The 21,539-nt window shown below is 31.6% G+C and overlaps 2 protein-coding genes across 4 annotated transcripts; one reads left to right on the forward strand and one right to left on the reverse strand.

Moving 5' to 3' along the window:
* The first annotated feature begins 172 nt into the window (after window positions 1–172).
* LOC129308797 (argininosuccinate synthase, chloroplastic-like) lies at window positions 173–5,163 on the forward strand. The gene is made up of 8 exons (XM_054950173.1): window positions 173–516; window positions 1,558–1,696; window positions 2,042–2,090; window positions 2,237–2,419; window positions 3,270–3,344; window positions 3,429–3,614; window positions 4,092–4,180; window positions 4,625–5,163. Exons 1-8 carry the CDS (start codon window positions 348–350, stop codon window positions 5,025–5,027), a joined length of 1,293 nt encoding a protein of 430 aa, XP_054806148.1. The 5' UTR covers window positions 173–347; the 3' UTR covers window positions 5,028–5,163.
* A 484-nt stretch (window positions 5,164–5,647) lies between these two features.
* On the reverse strand, window positions 5,648–10,358 carry LOC129308796 (probable inactive leucine-rich repeat receptor-like protein kinase At3g03770). 3 transcript variants are annotated; one of them, XM_054950170.1, is made up of 7 exons: window positions 8,744–10,353; window positions 8,287–8,420; window positions 7,699–7,939; window positions 6,940–7,151; window positions 6,829–6,854; window positions 6,546–6,657; window positions 5,648–6,435 (listed from the first exon to the last, which is right to left on the reverse strand). In XM_054950170.1, the coding sequence occupies exons 1-7, from the start codon at window positions 10,011–10,013 to the stop codon at window positions 6,199–6,201; spliced, it is 2,232 nt and encodes a 743-aa protein (XP_054806145.1). In that variant the 5' UTR covers window positions 10,014–10,353; the 3' UTR covers window positions 5,648–6,198. The 3 variants fall into 3 exon arrangements, 2 of the variants coding, with proteins under 2 accessions (XP_054806145.1, XP_054806147.1); XM_054950172.1 differs by having other exon boundaries at window positions 6,263–6,449; window positions 8,744–10,358; XR_008592744.1 differs by lacking the exon at window positions 5,648–6,435 and having other exon boundaries at window positions 6,549–6,657; window positions 6,733–6,854; window positions 8,744–10,356.
* Window positions 10,359–21,539: the final 11,181 nt, after the last annotated feature.

A 21,539-nucleotide genomic window follows, 5' to 3' on the forward strand; every position in this document is an offset into this window, starting at 1 on the left:
GTGTTGTATATTTACAAAACTTTCAACCCAAATATATATATATATATATATATATATAAAATATAATATAATATAAATTACTGATACCACACTTGTACTTTTATCACGTGGCTCCAGATGTGCGGATAAATAGATAACGAGAACAATGCATAGCGTGCGTGAGTTGCATGAAGTTTTCATCGCTTCACTCTCCTGAACGCAAAGCAGTTTCTGCAAAGTTTGCTTATATTCATCCTGTGCATTTCTAGTTGCAATCCATTGATACAAGGTACAGCCTCTCTGTGCACTTCATTTTCTTTCTTTTTCCCAGCAAAATTTTTAACGGGAAAAAAAGATAAACCACAGCAATGGCAGCTTCAGGGACTTTGGGAGCAGTAATGGCGAATAAGTTTAACCTGGCGTCTCCGTCATCCATAGTTTCAGAGCTTGGTTTCGTCTCTTCACAATTGAATGCTTTCAACATCTCATATCCTCGTTCGACTAAATACGCCACCCACACACCCCTAGTTTCTGCTTGTAATTTCTTCTTTTTTCCCCTTTCCATCATTATAATTGCTTGCCCTTTTATTTTGAAAATTAATTATTTCACCATTTTTTTATTTGAATTTGACCTATTCATCATTTCGTGGCTATACGGACTTGATGGGAAGATAATATTTTGGAAACCATTCCATGCTCTGTTATTATTCAACCTCTTTCAGCATTTCTGTGAACTGAATGCTCAGAAAGTTAACGCTTGAATTAAATTCATTTTCTCTTCATTTCTTTACTTCTTATCTCATCCGTTGGATTAAATTTGAACAGTTTAGATTGAATTTAAGTATTTACAAAATAAATTAGTACTAGAGAATCTGAGTCCACATTTGGCATCGGCATGTGACGAATAATTTTTCTTTCCCCTTGCTTTCTTTATACATGGCATGCGGCTATATTTGATTAACGCATTTTTCATTTGAGCTTGTGCATAGCTCAGCGCACTCACCACTAGCAGATTAATGTATCTTTTTGTTACAATGCCAAGCTTTGCTATCAATGGTTGTGATGGTTAAAACTTGTGCGAATATTTCGATCACAATTTTTATGTATCCTATACAAGTAAAAGTAGCTCTCATTCCTGTTTGCAAGGGCCAATTTGGTTCTGTTCCCACGTTTTGTTTTTAAAAACTGTCTTATAATACGATTTTTACAATTATTTTTCAAAACAAAAAACAATAAAGATCTGTTGGTTATGTTAATTTAAAAACAGTTTTAGAGGTTAAAAAATTAACTGATAATAGTGGTTGCTAACTGTTAATGATGAAAATTGGTCAACCTAACTATATTTTCTAATAATCATGTGTAGTATGTTTTGAAAACAAGAAAAATAAAATGAAAAAAAAAATAAAATGTTTCCATTTTTTGTTTTTAAAAAACAAAAAATAAAATAGTTTTGAAAATAATTACATCTGAAACACTCATTCAAATGAGTTTTTTATTTTTTTAAAAAAAATAGAAAAAAAGATTTTGAAAACAAAAACTAATCATGCCCTGAGTCTCACAATGTACTTTCGCATGTAGTAACAAAAGCAGTTTTAAAGCGTGATATGGAAACAGAAGTTTCCAATACCAGAGGTAGTGGTCTTCGTGGAAAATTGAACAAGGTTGTGCTAGCTTACAGTGGTGGCTTAGATTCATCAGTCATTGTCCCATGGCTAAGGTGTGTGCATACATATATATGTGGTGTTTTGTTTTTCCTTCTTGCCCTTTTCTTTTCCCCATAGCTAGATTTCCATCGCATGTTCAGAAAAGAATATATTGATTTGTTGGAGAGAACTAAGGAATAATGCAATCTACTAAAGATTTTGTTATATATGCTTACATATGATTCAGATATAGAAGTCAGAAAATCTAAACTAAAGAGACTTGGAGTTTTGTAGAAATAAAAAGGCATGGAAAAATCGGGGGGTCTTAAATTTTTCTTCCCAGATATTGTTTTTAAATTTGATCTTACTGTTATGCCTGGTTATGCCTAATATTGCTTTATTCTTGTTATAATTTGCAGAGAGAATTATGGCTGTGATGTCGTTTGCTTCACAGCTGATGTCGGCCAAGTATGTTATAACTAACAGACCTCATTTCCCATAAGCAAAGACTAATGATCTTGTGTTGTTGGAAAGATGCTTCAAGATTTTTTGCACCATACCCATATTATTGTTTTTACTGTGTGTTTGATATTGAGTGCTAATAAACTCTACAGGGTGAAAAAGAATTTGAAGGCTTAGAAGAGAAGGCCAAAGCTAGTGGAGCCTCTCAGTTAGTGGTGAAGGATTTGAAGGAAGAATTTGTCAGGGATTACATATTCCCTTGCTTGCGTGCTGATGCAATTTATGAGAGGAAGTATCTCCTTGGGACTGCAATGGCTCGCCCTCTTATGGCAAAAGTATCTCTATTTTTAATTTTGTTTGCTTCTAAGTTTGATTTAGTCAATTAGTTCCTATGATAGAAACAAATGATAGTACTCACTCTAATCACATTTCTTCTGTTAATATGGCCTGTGAGATTTTAGCTAATGCGTTAGAGATTAAACTTTTAATTTCAACCCAATGCCTCTTTTTGTCATAAATCTTTTAGCCTGATGCCATGTCTCTTTAATATTAAAAATCAAATCAATCTAACTAATTAATCCAATAAACGGTTGAATAATTATCTCGATTGTTTCAATGAAATATTTTATTCATGACAAGTTTGACCATAATTTGACTATGATTTAAATTATTAACTTTTAAATTAACTTTTTGACCAATTCAATAACCAATCCAATTTTTATATATTTTACAAAACACATGCTTCTTGAACAAAAGAAGAAAGGAATGTATGGGGCCAGCCCCAAACCTCACATGGGGCCCTCATGGTCATGTCTTTCTTAAGCACTTCACAAAGTAGAGAGAAGTAGAAGGACCTGGCCATTACATAAGATATTTTTCTGATCTTATTTATAAATCATTTCCAACATATTTCATCAATATCAAGAAAAATTTTAAAATTTATTCATTCTGTCTTAAAATTTAATAAATTTTTAACTTTGTCCTTATTAAATATACACATTTCAATGATATATTTTTTCTCTCCAACATTCAATAAAGGGTAAAAGAGAAAATTTGTGATGAAAATTTAATGACACGATTTATAAATAGAATCAAAAAAATTCTTCTCTCTTTGCCCTATAAATAGAACTAGAGTGAGTAGTTGTTTTGTAACACAAACATTATCTGATGCATAAATGTTGATAGACCATGGTAGATGTTGCGACAGAAGTTGGAGCAGATGGTGTGGCTCATGGTTGTACTGGGAAAGGGAATGATCAGGCATGTATTAGGATTACTTTCAAAGATTTAGCTCTGTCAATTTTATTTGTTTTCTCTCTTCTCACACAAGTTTGTATCATATAGGTTCAATTTGAGCTCTCATTCTTTGCTCTGAATTCTAAACTAAGTGTTGTGGCTCCATGGAGGGAGTGGGACATCACAGGGAGGGAAGATGCAATTGACTATGCAGAAAAGCATAATGTGCCTGTTCCTGTCACCAAAAAATCCATATATAGCAGAGATAAAAATATTTGGCACCTTAGCCATGAGGTAAATTTTCATAGATTTCCTATTTATTTTCAAAACCTTAATAAACGTATTATTTTTAAACATAAGCAAACCGCCTTTAAAAATAGAAGAAATGTGCAATTTACATATGTTATTTAATTATCTATCTTTCTTTTTCCTTTTTGTTTTTGTTTTTGTTATTTTGAGCAGAAGCTTGAAAGAAATTTCCATGGTTGGAAGTCACTGAGACCTATAATCGTGATTTAGAGTAAACACAAAAAAAAAAAAAATGCTTCAAATTTCACATGAGCATTCTTTGTAGTTTACTTTTGTTTATGATTTATCTGTTTCTAAAAGGATGGCACAAAGCTTCTTGAGATAATTAAAAGAACCCAATAGAGTTCAATTACTAATGACAATTTTTGAATCATTAAATTGAATGCACAACCTGATTCGCATTCTTAAAGCTAGAAATTAGAATATTGCTTTCTCTCACTTTTGCAATCTGTGACGCTGAAGGGTGATATATTGGAAGACCTTGGAAACGAGCCGAAAAAGGACATGTACATGATATCTGTGGATCCAGAGGATGCTCCAAATCAAGCAGAGTAAAAATGTCCTTATGTTCTCACAATACTACGAAGCACCAGAAACCTTAAAAAAAAAAAAAGCAAAAAGCAAAAAACATTGCATTACGTTTCATGAGCATCCAACACTAGCATATCAGGTTCAACATGACACTTCAAAATTGCAATTAAACACCGAATAATGTTGTCACATGGAAATTGAAGGTTTGGGGCATGGGTTGCCTTCTCTAATGCTGAAAATCTCATCTGTTCATTTCGAGGAATTAGATGAAATTTCTCTTACCATTAGCTACAAGGGAATAAGATTTTGGATATTAGGAGGCACAGAGGCCAGCAAGCACCTCAAATCCAGAAATTGATTTGCCTGTTGTGGAGTCGCATGTCTATATTAATATTGGTGCTTCATAGTGTTCAAGTTTCTTACTAGACTTGACATTTCCCAACACATGCACTTATGTCTTGCAGATATGTGGAAATTGAGATGGAGTCAGGAATACCTGTTTCAGTCAATGGGAAGAGGCTATCACCAGCATCCTTACTCTCCGAACTCAATGAGATCGGCGGAAGGCATGGCATTGGCCGGTCCGACATGATCGAAAACCGGCTTGTCGGTATGAAGGCCAGAGGAATTTATGAAGCTCCTGGGGGAACCATCCTGTTCACAGCAGCACGTGAGCTAGAGTGTTTGACACTTGACCGTGAAACAATCCAAGTGAAAGATCCATTAGCCCTGAAATATGCGGAGATGGTGTATGTGGGAAAGTGGTTTGATCCTCTTCGAGAATCCATGGATGCCTTCATGGAGAAGATCACAGAAACCACAACAGGTTCTGTGACATTGAAACTGCACAAGGCTCTATTACTGTGAGTGGTCGTAAAAGCCCTAATAGCTTGTACAGGCAAGATATTTCATCTTTTGAGAATGACCCAATATATGATCAAGCCGATGCTACTGGCTTTATACAGCTTTATGGCCTTCCATCGAGGGTGAGAGCCATGCTTGAGCAGGGAATCTAAGACCTTTTCTCTGCATTTTTGTGTAACTTTTACTTATGTGTCTGAACGTTGAGATTGATGGTGGTTGATGAGAGGATGAAGATGGAATGCTATTTTAAAATGAAAAATTGTGTGGTTTCCAAATAATTTTCAGCAAAAATTTATGCAACGTGTGAGTCCACTCAACTTTTTGGCCCAATTATGTTCAGCTAGAGATAGAGAGGGCTGTTGTATTTTCCCCTGAAAATATGTTATGTGAATAAAACTTTTGAATTCCTTGTCTGTGTATCATATAGATCCTAAGTATGCTCCTATACCAAGGTTATCAGAACTAAATTTGCTTCAAGAATGATTAGGAAAAACAAAGATTCACACATTACAAGCTTCCCGTATTTTTATCATGATTTTAGAAATTTCCGCTCTCGGTACAAGGCATTCTCTAGAAGAAAACACTATAGCAGAGCATGGATGAAAGATTTCATTATTGATATATTAAACGATGTTAATGGTCAATTCTGTTCACGAAAATTAGGAAATCCAATTGTATAGTAGTACATTACTCATGATACAATTAAAGGAGAGATTTTTCTTTTTTGGTTCGTGACTGAACGTATATGAATTTCGTTCCCAACAAATACATTTTTCCACCTCTAGATCGTACTTGCTAGTCAAAGAATTAAGGATCAAAAGACAATTTTGCCCTTAAATTATGGGACTAAGAACATTTAAGAACCTCAATTTTTTTTTAATGCAATTTTGTCACTCAACATTTAAAACATCCCAATGTGCCCCATCCCATTAATTACACAGTTTAGTGTTGTGAAACTCAAACTTTTTCTCATATGATTCGACAGTCAACATCCTTATAATTAATTAAAGGAGGCACATTGTAATGTTTTTAAATGTTGAGAGGCAAAATTGCACCAAAAAATAAAAAGTATAGATCTCAAATACTCTTAATCCTATAGTTTAAGAGTAAAATTACCCTTTTGCCCTAGAATCAAAACCTTTGTTATGTTTCAGAAGCAAAGTTCAAAATTATGTCACTGATGATGTGGTGTCGTGGGATCAAATCTATGATCTGCATCAGCAGTTGCTTGAACTTGAGAAGCATACTGTAAGTTCCAAAGGACATCTTCAATGGATGGTCGGCTCCAAGATTCAGTGGAAATGCTTTTGTTTGTGATGGAGATCACAGTGAACAAAGATTCTTGACAGCAAGTTGCTTGCACTACTGGGTCCACTATCCGCTTCCACCCATCTTCGCTGTTGAAACACGCCTGCAATTACAGTACTATGATTCAGAGTGCTAAATTAACAAGCTTCATCAGTCCAAACCCCCAAAGAAATTATCAATAATGTTATAGATCCAAACAAGACAAATATATACCATCACATTCGGGAAAATTGCTTCTTTTTTAGCAGATACTGAAAGTCCAAGAAGTGCTTCAAGCAGTATAAATCCAAAGCTGTAAATATCATCTTCTAATCTCTTCATTTCCCTGAAATTACAGATATTGAGAAAATCCACTTGCACAAATAAAACTAAAATAAGGAGCTAGAAAAAAAAAAAATACAACTACTGCTGAAATTCTGGTAAGTCTATCAGAAGTCATCTGATTTCTTGTGTGCCAACGAATTAATGAGTTACTTTGATTTATGAAAATCTTTACCATGATCCAGAGTTCTCTCCTTTCTCCTACAAAACAAAAGATAAACTGTAATCACTGATGTGAACAAAGTTTTGCAAGACCAGCAATGAAGAAAGAAGCAGGAAATCATACCTCACATATATCAACTTCTTCTGAGATAATGGACAATCCATAGTCACTTAATTTTGCCGTCCAATTCTCACTAACCAGTATATTGTTTGTTTTGAGCCGGTTCTTGAAGAAACCAGGTATCATTCCGGTGTGCAGAAAGTGAACTGCCTTGGCAATACTAACCAAAACCGCCAACCTCTCAGACCAACTGAAAACCTTGCCAGAACTAGTTCCTACACATACAATGCCGGTTTAATTAAGATGTCGGATATAAAATCAACAGCTTCAGAAACTGAATTCCTCGAAACCAAAGTTTCATCTAACATTATAATTGCTTCAGGTATTGCTTGGTAATCTTATCTCTTAAGTGCTTAAGAATTAGGCATGAAAAAAAACATCATCCCCATATAAATTGGTTTTCAGGCACTTCAGAAAAAATGGAGAACATGAGAGGTTAAGTTTCTGCACAAAAAGTCAAAAATTCATGAAGTAAATAAAACGTCTTCAAGATATTCATTGAAACCTCATTAGGACATTGAATATGATAGACTCATATATAAAGCCCAAAATACATATAAACTATAAAGTAGATTTGTGCACAATGGAGAGCACACGTGCCTTCAAGTCTAATAGTCACTTATAAGGTCAGGATCATATGTGATTTACTCAAAATCATGCTAAAATAAATGAGAATACCAATTTTAAAAAAAAAAAAGTGAAGGCAAAAAGGATCGTGACTTTTAAGAATTCAAAAAGTGAACTTACAAGTGATGGTCTTACCAGATAGGTAACTCTGAAAACTTCCATTGTGCACGTATTCGTATATGAGAAAGATGTTTCTGCCGTTATTTTCTGCTACAACACCATCAGTGCAGTGACCCAAGAGAGAAACCAGATGAGGATGACGAAGCCTTGCAAGCAAATCCAACCTGAGCTTGAAATTCCTGAATGAATATTTCTTCGACAGTGGCAGGCTTCTTATTGTAATTTGCTTCCCATTTTGTAGCTTGCCCCTGTAAAGCTGTAACACATGGGAGAAATTTTCATGAGTATCACGTCTTACAATAATTTGAAGCATGCACTCTAATGGTTGTGACTTGTGAGTATTGATTAATACAGGCTTTTCATCATCTTTTTGTGCGTCCCCCTTTTTTTCCTGTTTAAGTAGTTATACGACATTTATATTCAATAAGGTTCAAATTTATGCTTTGGAACTGGATACAGACAGAACTTGCATAATATTGTGAACGAAATTTTTCAAAGATTTAACCATATGGCTTTGAGCTATAAAAAAATAGTTATTATTTGAGAACCTGATAATGACTCTTAGAAACTGAACATCAAGTTTTCCCTCCTATTAAATATTACCTTCCCGTATAAATTTCCACCCATGAAGGTAGCGTCATGAAAGTTATTTGTAGCTTGCTTAAGCTCTTCAAAAGAGTAGGGCCTACACATGGGCATCTCTTCTTTGCCTAACTTCGAAGCTTGAGAAATAAATCCTGAAAATTAGCAAATAAAAATTAAAACTACAGTTTCTGCTTATGTTCTTTAGTCCTCAATCAATAATGGCCAGAAAAATATGATCATTCACCCATGATTTTGATGAGAGGAAATGTAATTTTAGGACTAAATCCAGTATTTTGCTGTAAATAAAAAATATAGCAGAGCAAATAGCAAGTAAAACAATTTTAGGACTAAATCATACAAGAACAAGACAAGACAATATTTGAGTCATATATCTTTCAAGAACAGATGTAAGTTTGAACTTTTCAGTGAATGTGTGTGTGTGTCTGTTTACCATTAAAGGATGAAGACAACATACTTGCATTAGCCAGAATCTCAGTGGAGAGCCCAACTGCAGCTATAGAGCTATCTTGAACTGTTTTATTAAATAGATGCTGCTCTGAGATCCCCCTAGAGCTATGTCTTCCACACACAACAATTCCCAACGCCAAAATCACAATTATTAGAAAAGCTCCAACAATTACACCAACTAAAATTCCAACTCTGAGTGTGTTCTTCCTCACTTGAACCTCTGTGCAGTATGATACTGCGTGTTGATGCTGAAACTTAGAGGATAAGCAATTTCCTTCAAGCTTCACAACCCTGTTTTCTGACTCTGTTCCCAGACAAGAAGGCAAGAAACCCATTAACCTGTTGTGTGAAATATCAACAAATCTGAGTTTGCTGCTACATTTTAGATTGTTCTGAAGTGACCCACTTAACATGTTTGATGCCAAATTCAAGGAAGTGATATTGGGCAACGAGAAAATCCCAGCAGGAGGCGTTCCTGTGAGTGCATTGAATGAAATGTCTAGCTGTTGAAGCCTATTTAGCTGACCATACTGCTTGGGAATTTCACCTGAGAACAAGTTTTTGCTCAGAAAAAGCCTTAGTAACCCTTTTGGCACATTTGGTAGTGTAGAGTCCAATCTGTTCTCTCTCAAATCTAGCACTTCTAAGGCATTCAAAACACTAAAATCTCCTAACTGACCCTTCAATCTGTTATTACTCAAGCCAAGAACTGTCAAATTAGTCAAAGAATTGAACCAAACGGGAATAGTACTGTTAAAGAAGTTGTCATCAAGTGCAAGAACTTGAAGGTTCACAATGGTAGAAATCTTTGGTGGAATTGAGCCGTAAAGAAAGTTTGAACTCAGGTCCAAATGTTCAAGCTCATTTAGTCTCTGGATTTTATTAGGAAGCGGACCCCACAAGCCCAAAGAAACGAGACGAAGAACTTTCAAGCCAGTTAACCTGGCAAGAGTAGCCACAAAAGAATCCATAGAGAAGTTCTCTGACAATGTCAGATTCGGGATAGGAGACCCATTAAAATCTCTAACCTTTGAAGGGTTAGCATCACCTACTATGCTTAGCTCGGTCACGAAATTTCCTTGGCATGTGACATTTACTTGTGAAGAAGGAGAAGAGCAAAAAGATGCCCAACGATCCTTCCATATATCTAGATGTTTTGGGTACTCCAGGTGCTTCTTTAGCTGAAGAAGCACTTGGGTTTGAGATGATTGTAATTGAGAAGAACAAACACAGCAAGAAGCAAAACAGAGTAGCAGAACCAAGTTATGAAACCCCATGAAAAGCTTCTCTGTTTCACGAAGCAAAGCAGTCACAAATAATAATAGCAGATTTTGGGATTTGTTGCTTGAAAACCAAGGTGGGGTACCTGAAGTTGAAGCACTTAGTGCTGGCACATGGTGGAGCTCTTTGTTCAAGAAGCAATAATGGCGGTCAGCAAGCTTTGCCCTCTAGCCGAGTGTAAAGGGTAAGAGACAGAGAGTAATTCCTCTGCTTCGGACCACAAGGAAAGGCTAATATCTGAGAATGGAACAGTTGGGAAGAAGACCAATTATTAATAACATGAAAGATGAATCTATCTATCTGTCCGTACTCTTTCGTTTCTTTGAATTGAATACGATGCTGTTTCAGGGATTCGAATCAATTCGTTTATCTTCGAAATTGACAGAGATATAAATGCAGGACCCACGCATTTTTTTATGATCTACTATAATTCAACTTGATTTTATCTATTGAATGAGCTTTACGTACTGCCATTGGTAAGTAAAGAAAACGGAAAAGTGGAATCGTTTCAGGGTCATCTAACCCTCCACAAACATTTGGACATTGGAATCTTTGGTATTGCCCATGATATTAAAAATCGGGCTAACCGGATCTATTTAACCAAAAAATCGTCAAGTCAAATCTCAATCAAATTAATAAAATGTTTTGTTGATAACCGTGTTTGATTAAGATTTTGATCTTATGGAGCATAATAAATACTTTACAAATATAAAAAAAATTTTATCATCATTAAACACACTATATAAGCGTCTTAATAATAATTTCAATATATATATAAAAAAACACAATAAATAAAATAAGGGTGTAATTGAAAAAATAATTATAAAAATAAATAATATCTTATATTTTAAATTAAATAAAATTTTAAAAAAATATCATATATTATGATGGAGAGAATAAGCCCCAAACTTGTCTCAACTGAAGTTGCTTGCATTGTGAGCTGACACTCATTTTTGGATGAAAAAGAAAGCACAGAGGGCGAGCTACATACAACAATCTCATCTCTGCCTGGAGCCTTGACCAGTTGACCCTACAGTCTTACCCTACCCATCAAGTGTGAGTGAGAGCCTGATTGGCTGATAGTGTAACTTGTAGCCTTCTCTCTGGCTCAATTTACTTGGAAGTATACGGCATGATCAGAAATATTTTTCTAAATTATTTAAATAATATATTTTAAAAAAAAATGAAAAGAAGAAGAAGGTTGTCCATCAGACTCAGAGCAGATTGCAAGTGAATACTACTGAACAGAGTGTGGATGGCTGAATATTTATATTGATAAGGGCACATGACTTTGGAATTTGAGTTGGCTTTAGCTGCTTCCCATGTCTTGACAGGCTGTCGCTCCTATGGGCACCTTATATTTTAGAGTGGGGTTGATGATTTGATGCTATTCCATGTGATCTTGGTCTTGAGGTGGCATTGTTTGGGCTTTGGGCATGGAACATCTGGTTGCTTGTGTGCACTGTTCTGTCCCTGGACTTAGGTATGGGTCTCATGTTTCTTTTCAACTAAACTTCAGATCAAGTTTGGTTACTAAAAATAAATAAATTAAATTAAATTAAAAAATAATATAAAAATAAATTAAATTGTTCCTTCTCCTCATAATAAATATAATAAAATTTATTAATATATATTATAAATATAAAAATTATTACACTTTTTAAAAATTTAATAAATTATAATTTTCAACCTCATAAATTAAATTACTCTATTTATTTATGAATATGGTTCATTATCTTTTTTTATCATCTCATTTTTACATTTATTTTTTTAATTTATTTTTTTTAATAACCAAGCATGACCTCAAAGTTGTGAATTATAATTCATCATGGCTCATGCATAATATAGTATTATTATTTTTTATGTATTTTATATTACATAACTAATAGATGCATTTTAATATTTTAATATTAAAAAATATCCCCCCCAAAAAAAACCAAAAAAAGTATTATTATTTTAGTAATAGATACTTTATACTGGCGGTTAATCAATTACTAATATCCCCCAAAAAAAAACCAAAAAAAATATTATCATTTATCGGAAACGTATATTTCATCCAGTCCTGTTGTAAAGTGTGTTTAACTAGTGTTTTAATGGAATCAAGGCATCATGATTAACTGTTATATGCCCCATCCGTTTTTATTTGTATTTGTAGAAAAAAAATTATATTATATAATTTAAAAAATTAATTAACTATATTAATTGTATTTGAAAATAAAAAAATTGAACAATAATACCCTTCATTAATTGTGTTACGTTAATTTAGTTTTAATTGTTTCTTATGACTATGAATGATAAAATTAGAGAAAATAACAATAAAATTTTTTTAAAATATAAAAATAATAATTTATTCTCTTAAAATGTCATAATTCTCCTGAAGTCCTTAAGGACTTTTCTGTTATTAATAAATTTATATAAATTATGAAATTACCCTGTTAAAAATAAATGATTAACAAGTTTTGTTTAAATATTCATAACTTTCCTTCTTATATTCGCAACAATACAACAGCAAATAAGGAATTTAACATGTGAAGTTATGATTTGCTGTTTTGCTGTTGTATTGTTGCGAATATAAAAAAGAAAATTGTGAATATTTAAATAAAACTTGTGAATCATTTACTTTTAACAAGGGTAGTGTGATAATTTATATAAATTCATTAATAATAAAAAAGTTTCTAAAAACTTCAGGGAAATTATGATATTTTAAAAGACTAAATTGCTGTTTATATATTTCAAAGGGATTTGTTGTCATTTTTTCACCAAATTATGAGAAATAATTTAGGAATTTTGCAATAAATGCCTACTAAAAAAATGTGATTCTACTTTTATAAAAAAATAAACTAAAAATAATAGTTTCTTTTATAAATGAAAGTATTGGGAGTACATCTTTAAATAATTTTTTTTTCAACTTTACTCCTATTAAAATTAAAGAGAGGAAGATATACAATAAGCTATAAAATTAAATTTATAGCAAGAGTAAACTTAGAAATTGTTGATAAATAACTCCCATGTGTTTTATGTTCAGAACCAAATATTTTTTTAAAAAAAAATGTCCTATAATAAAGACACAATGAAGTATGTGTTTAAAATTTTAAAATAATTTTGTTAACAAATAAAATTAAAATTAAAATTAAGATGGGGCATGAATTAAAAAGGGAAACAACCAAGTGAAAAAGCAAACAAGTGAATGAGTATATGCCTATATTTTTAGCATGTTTTGATAATAGCTTCTTTCTTTATTGTTTTTTTTACTCCATGTTCTTAAAGTTTCACTACAATGTTAGCTCTTTTATTTTAAAATAGAGTTAGGGTTTGTTTTTATTTTTAAAATTTTTTTGAGGAGCATTAGACGCCTTACACTAATAAGTGAGATAATTTTTTTTAAATTATTTTTCTAAAAAAAATTCATTAATCAACCCTTAACTTTTCTATTTTCTACTAGCATGACATGTGCGCGAGACTCACATGCAATGATAGGTAGGATTCTGATTCTGATCATATTTTTTAATGTTAATTTATCCCTAAACTCTTTTTTTAAAAGTATCGAGCACCCTGAAGTCTTTTTCCATGAGCGTTAGGCACCTTGAGGTTTTGTTAAAATAAAATTTAATATATATTATTAAAATATTAAATATCTTAGTATTTAGTAATTTAAATATTATTATTTATAAATATTCATCCAAAATTTATAAAATATTTTTAAAAAAATTAACAGTTCAAATTTGTTTTTTAAAAATTTATGCATGACTTGTAATTTTTTATATATCAATCATATTTTAATATTGACTAAGTTTGTTTAAATTTGTTAGGTCCTTCTTTATAATTTTTTTGATTACTTAATGGTCTTTTTCCAAAATACTATACCATCTAAGTTTAATATTTTGATATTTCATAGAAAAAATAACAATAAAATCCTCCTAAATTATATAAATGATAATCTAATCCCTTGAAATACTATAATTTTACTGAAATTCTCAAAAACTTATGTATTAATGGATTTTAAAGTGAAAATTATTTTATCCTTATAAAAAAATAACAAGCCCTAATGATAACTTTTGCTTAGGAAATAATAATTTTTATTCTGTAAATTGCAAAAGTTGAACATGAAATCATAACGTGTCAAGTATAATTTTTATTATTAAAAAATAAATTTTCAAAATAATAGGTCCCAATCACAATTTTTGTTTAGAGAATGACAACTTTTATTAAAAAAATTACAGTAATTGAACAAGAAATCATAACTTATCAATAAAGATAAAATAATTTTTTTAATTTAAAATTTATTGAAACAGTAATCTTTAAGGACTTTAGTAAAATTATACCATTTTAAAATACTAGATTGTCAATTATATAATCTAGAAGGATTTTGTTTTCATTTTCCCTATTTTATAACTTTGTATTCAAAATGAAAGAAATGAACCTCCAAATTAACAAGGAGATTTTTTCCCTCATCTTTCCATGTTTTCTTGTTAAGTAACACTTTTTATAGCACATTAACAGGACAAATGATATCCTTCAAATAAGTACTTTTGTTAACATGTTGGCCTTAGCTAGTATATCATGTATATGATTTTTTTAGCCCTAATACTATAGTGTACAAGGAGAATTAAATTTGGCTGCTACAATATTTTGGAGAAAGACCATTAATTGATCAAAAAAATTACAGATGATGACCTAAAAAATTTAAGAAACTTAATCAATATTAAAAATATAATTTATATATAAAAAAATTATACTCCCTTCGTTAAAAATATAAAGTATTTTTTAAGGGGTTGAATGTTTAAAATGTAAAGCATTTTTAGTCTTTCAATGTGTAATTATTGCCCTTTTTTAAAAGTAATCACTTTATATTTATTAAAAAGAGAAGGGGAAAAATTAATTATAGAGAGAGATAAAGGGTAATATTAGCATTGGTACATTTAATAAAATCTTAATCTACCTAAAGTGTCTTATATTTTAAAACGAAAAAATTCTTTCAAAAGTACCATATAATTTGGGACTGATGGAGTATTATTTTAATAAGATTTTAGGGTGTATGGCACTCATAAAAAAAGACTTCAAGATGCCAAGTGATATTAGAAAAGGAATTTAGGTGCTAATTAGCATTAAAGAAATTGTCAAAATCCTATCTGTCACTGTATGTGGGCCCTGCATACATCACGTCAACAGAAAAAGAGCAAAGTTAACTACTGACTAATGGGAAGAGTTTTTTCAATTCTAGGAAAAGTGGTTCAAGCAGAAAATTGTCTTACTTATCAATAAAGGATACCTAACATTTCTCAAAAAAAAAAAGTTCAAAAGAAAAAATGAACCTTAGCCTTTTTAAATATGACTATAATGAATTAATTGTGGCTATTATATATATAGAATCTATTATTTAATTCAGGTTAAACACCTAACAACTTTTTCTTTAGGAGCATCCAATAATCTTAAGTAAACAAAGGTATAAGAATACTCATGAACTTGTCATGATAAGTGCAATAATTCTTATTTTATTAAATTTGACTAAGATTAATTAACATTGAATGTTAGAAAAAAAGGAAGCAAATATAATGTGTAGAAATACCCATAAACTTTCCTTTAGTAGCTTTTAATATCTTAAAGTCAATATTAGTATATGGATACCTATTAATTTATAAAATAGGCCAACCTTCAATTTCTTAAGTTTTATTCTTAGCACTTCTTTATCAACATCAAGTTGTTTTAACAAATTGAAAAATGTTAGAGCTAGTAATTTGGGTCAAATTTGAAAGGTGAGCTTGAAAAATCTTAAGGCCATACTTGAGAGCTTAGAAAATTTTCTTTATTTCAGGCTTATTTGGGCAGCCAGAGCAAGCTCAAAGAAATACAGGCAATGTTTTCAAAATCAAATCAGACATTGAACCGAAAAAGCTAGCTGTTCACGGTTCGCATGATTCAACTGATTGGACCATTGGTCCAACCGGTGATGTAATAATTAAATTTAAAAAAATTATATATGTATATAATAATTTAAATATAAAAAATACATATGAAATTGCTACTTAACTTAAAAAAATCAAATATTTTAAGTTTATCATGACTTAACAAATCATGTGATACAATATAATATCAAATGATTAAAAAAATTAGTCATTTTTTTAAAAAAATTGATAAAAAAAAGTTCTTTTTAATAGTCCAGTTTTTGAAAATCAGATCCGGTTCCCGGCTTGATTCTAGTTTTCGGTCCAACCGCCAGTTCAAAACGGCTCAATCCGGCTCAACTCCTAAAATTATTTTTTCTATGAACCAAACCAAAAACCAGACCGGTCGACAGTCCGACCGTCCGGTTCGATCTGATTTTCAAAATAGTGAATACAGGTCAAGCCCAAATCCAAATAACCTTCACTCGAGTACTTGATTTTCTTTTTACATTATTAATAAAATTAAATTAAAAATAGATAAAATTGAATATTTTATTTTTTCAAGAAATAAAATTAAGATTTTTAAGCTGTCTTTAAGATTTTTGATCCAATAAAATTAAAATTAAAATTGACTAAAAAATAATATTTAATACTTTGGATATTTAAGTTGTCTTTAAGATTTTTAAGCTTATTTGGGTTGGCTATTAGGCTTGCTCGAATTATTGGATCAAACCTTTTTAACATGTTAAAATAACTTAACGAATTAGAGAAATTAATGGGTACCCATGTGTAACATCCTGAATTTATAATCTAAAAACTAATTACTAATTAGAAGTAAATTAGTAAGTTTGTCAGTAATCGAGATTTTGGATGGTAAACTGATGTGTTTCAATGTTGAATGAATAGGATCGAGTGGATTTCTGGAGCAAAGTGTGAGAGCATGGTGAGATTTCCTTCACTGTGCCACACATTGTGACATACGCTGCATACGCCATAGCATATGGCACAGAACTTTGACTCTAAATACATGGCCTACAAATGAAAGCAAAAAGGAGAAAGTAAGAAACACGAGAAGGAGAGAAGAGAGAAGCAATCTTTGTTAAGGCAAGAAGTTTTAGGGCATTGGGATATATTGTCGATGTCGATCAGTTGCTTACTGGGTAAGTTTCGTACCACCCTAAGCTTCAATTTTACCTTAATTTTTCTTAGTTTAAATCATAGAAAAATTAAATCAAGGAGTTTTAAAAGGTTAATTTCTTACCCTTCAGTAGTAAAAATATTCTTGAGACTTAAGAGTTAAATTAAGATTTTACGACTAGTTTAGAAACTAATGGTTGAATTGCAATAGGCTTAGTTTAGCTCTAACTTGATAGTAAAAAAGGGTGGAAATTTGGTGTAAGATGTAAACTCCAAGTTAGATAAGTAAGGTTATCCTTACTAATCTACCCTAATCTCCAAGCATCAATGTAATTACTAAGTTTGTAAAAATTACAAATGAAAATCTCAAGTTTCATAATTCAAAACACTCCTACACACTTTTAATACTTACAAATCAGAGTTTAAAATATATGCAAAATCATGGAATCTAAATCAACAGAATGCATTTGCAAAAGAAGTTGAAAAACATCAATTTTCAGTTAGCACAGCACATGTACTGTTGCTCACTGCCCCTGTGCCATGCACCGCCACACATTACACGAATTTGATAGCATTTTACTATCAAATGATAGCTCTTAAGATAAACTTATGATGTGTCTCATTTCTCTGCCTGACATCCAATTGAGGTGATTTAGGTGTCTACACAGAGTTTTTTCCTAGCTCTAGGTAATAACACTGATTTCATAATTAAATTATTTTTCTATCAAAAGTTGAACACCCTTTATAAAACTCACTCCTTTTTCACATACACACACAACTAGGGTGCTTAAATCATAACACAAGTATCAAAAGCTTACACCAACCTTTAAACCACACCCAATAGACTATTACGAACTTGACCATAGCTAAACAAATACATATATAATAAATTTCCAACCCTTAACCCTTTTTGATTCACAAAACATAAGGGGGAGTTAACTTTGCATAAACCAATCAAACATTTATCCATGTTAAACCAATTACAGATATTTTGGTTGCACTAGTTTTTCAGCCCCATTAAACTTTACAACTTCAACACAAACAAATTTAGGACATGAAATACATTTAAAACATCAAAATGTGGGTGCAAGTAGTCAAAAATGGAATATGCTATCCTAGCTGATAAATTAACAATCAAAATACACATAAAAGAAAATCTAGAGGCCTACTAATAAAATTTACACACAATCCTAGGCATTTGGTCATTTCCCTTGATTTTGATTTGATGAGCTAAGCCTTATGATATTGAAAAATGAGGGGTTAATACAATCACTTGTTAACCAAAGTTAATCTAATTTATATAGTTACATATCAATTAATTTTTGATGCAAATGGCAATAATCTCAAAATCATCATGCACATATATTAAATATAGTCTCGGTCATAAAAATAATAACCATGTGACTAGGCTTGCAACACATATCATCAAATATATTTCAAAATGCATATATTGAGGTTGTAATAATAACAACCATGCACCCTTATTGAAAATACATCAGACCACAAAAATAATAATAATCATGTAGCCAAAAATAGAATGTATGATCAACGCTAACCTTATACTCTCTTGATACCTCCAACATGAAACTGATGGTTATTCAGTAGCTACATCCATAACTCAAACTAACCCAGTCTTTCAATCGTGAGGAGCTGCCAGTCAAGGGCGAACCTACTTACTCGTGATCTATGGTTTCTCTCAATACTAACAACCATGAAATGTCATACCCCTATTCTAGCCTCCTCGTGAATCGATAGAGACTAGTTAAGTTTGAGTCTCTCAAAAAACAAGTGAGACAATCCTTAAACAATCATGAGATAATGACGACCTCTTGATTCCAACGGTCAGTGGTAAGGCAAGCTTTTAGTTCCAATAATAAGCCGCCATTACTATGTGAATTTAACACTACTACTCCTCTTCTTAAAGGAAACTTCTACTAATGATCATGTTATGCACATATTGAAACGTAACATGTCATTTTAGCACAATTAATTGCATCATATCATGCTCATGCAATTTTCTTTCTTCCTTAAACTCTATATGCCAAATATCACATGTTCATCAATTTCATAATAGCATGCTTTCAATCATCATCATTAGTCACATATGTGTAATCATGTATATTGTTCTCAATAGTCTGACATAATTTCACACACATGATTTATCACATTACTAAAATTTGCATTAATGGGTCTTCAAACACCTAATAAATTTCAAATAATTAATTAACAAACAATTATATAAACTAAATTTTCCTCCCAGTTACCTTAAATCTTTGAAAGGTCAAAAGTTTACCTCTCAAAATACAAGCTTTTAAAGCTTCTCATAGCTTGAATGGTGCCAAAATAGTTAATCTACAATTAATTCACAAGGGTATCCATTAATATTCCAATTTAGACATTTCATAACACTCTAACTCAACATTCTCCTTTTATCAAAATTATAAATTCACACCCAATCTCTGTTCAAGAAAAAAATTCACACCCAATCATTCTCATTGGATTTACTAGATTCCAATGACCCATATGATCATTAATGAACTAATAATCCACTATTGATAGCCATTAACACTTCCAACAATCCTCATAAATACAAATTTTGGATCTTAATGACACTTACCAATCAAGATGGTGTAAAACTGTTATTACTAGGTTTAAATTGTCTAAACAACTTTCATTAACTCTATCTAAGTTAATGGATTTAGATTCATAAATCATATGGACTGAAAATTATCATTTCAACTCAAATCCTAACTTAACTCTTTAAGAGATAGGAGAGAAAGTGGATGAAAGGGGTTTAGAAGTCTTATATCAAGTGTAGGATAGTTTAAAATTGCTTTAATTGTCCACAATCTCAAACCTTAGTAGAGAAGATGACATGCCTTTCGTTTTCTCTTCCTTCCTCTCTTCTGAAGTCTATCTGGTTTACTTGTTCTTTATCAAAATATTTGGCTATGCGCCACGGTGCATGGCATAAAGAGGCCTGTCTTTGTTGATTAACATACATGTATCGCAACAAATGGCACAGAACTACTTCCTTCATATTTTCTCCCTTTTTCACATTTGGGTGATCCAGCTTCACTTCAAACCTGAATTTAGGGCTAAAATTACAACCAAACATGCCCATTAGATGTCTCTGGCTACACACCTCACTTAATCTACTTAATTACTCTCTTAAATTAGCTTAACCTTGATTAATTTTTTAGGATGTTACATAAGATGTGTTGGGATTTATAGAAGTGATAGAAAGGCTAAAAAGGGTGACTGAGACTTAAAGTGGTTAAGTGAAAGGAAATGAATGGTTAATTGTAAATAATAGTGATAATTAATATATATGGTCAATTTATAATTGATTAATAGTGCTAATTTGTGTAGATTGACGTACTGCATGTGCAGTTTGAAGAAGTGAAAGTGAGTTGTGATGTTAAATATTAAAAAGACAGTCACAGGTAACCTTTTTAGTGACAAAAATGTTAAGGTAATAGGATAATTTGTTATGTTTGATTAATTAGTTTAACTATTTATGAGTAATTGTATGATTTAATATATGTGATTTCAATCGTTTATATGATTTGGGAAATTTTTATATCTCATGTTGAAAATAATTGGATTTATACAGTATATTATTATGAAAAATGGTTTTGAAAATAAAGATAAGAGACACGTGTGTGTGTGTGGTTGTTTTACACCTATAAAAAATATGATTGAGAAATGTGAGCATAATCATGTTAGAGGTACTTGCAGGAAGAAATAGTAAAAAATCATATGGCATATATTTTTCTAAATGCCTAACGAGGTGCGATATTGAAGAATTTTTCTCCTAAGTGCCTGTGTAGGTATGGTATGGGATATTCTCTCTTGAGTGCCCATATGGGTATGGTGCTAGAAATTTATGCTCTTGAGTATTTATGTGATGTAATGTTAGAGTAATGACACCTTGATTATGTGTGATAGGGAAAAATCATAGTCCAAAAATGGGACAGAACACCTCTGGTTGAGTGATTCTACCACTAGTGCGTATGTGATTGGTTTAGTGGAGCCTTTGGTTTTAGTCAGGGTGATATAAAAGATCAAATGGTAGAATAATTATCCTAGTGTGTAAAAATAGTTTTATGAAAATGAAAATGTGTTTACACACACACACACACACACATTTATAAATTTTACTTGTTTACAATTATTCATATTAATTGATAATTATAAATTATTTTATTACTGAGATGTTTAGCTTACTTCGTAATTACATTTTTTATAGGTTCTGATAGTGAGCAAGGTAAAGGGAAAGACTCGGGACAGGCGTAGTGTGCTACATCTATGCTACAAAAGTTTGTGTAGTGAATTTGCATGCTGTAATTATAAATGATTTAAGTTGCCACATGAATGCATGAGCATGTATTATCTAATGTATGTGTATTATTTTTGTGAAAATATCAGCCCTAATGCGTGATATGCAATGAAACGTGTTTTGATAGTGTTAGGATAGCGATGTGAATGTATAATTATGTG

Source organism: Prosopis cineraria, unplaced genomic scaffold (assembly GCF_029017545.1).
Source record: "Prosopis cineraria cultivar Desert tree isolate PC_DT_omini unplaced genomic scaffold, ASM2901754v1 PC4, whole genome shotgun sequence".
In the NCBI taxonomy this organism is placed as follows: Eukaryota; Viridiplantae; Streptophyta; class Magnoliopsida; order Fabales; family Fabaceae; genus Prosopis; species Prosopis cineraria.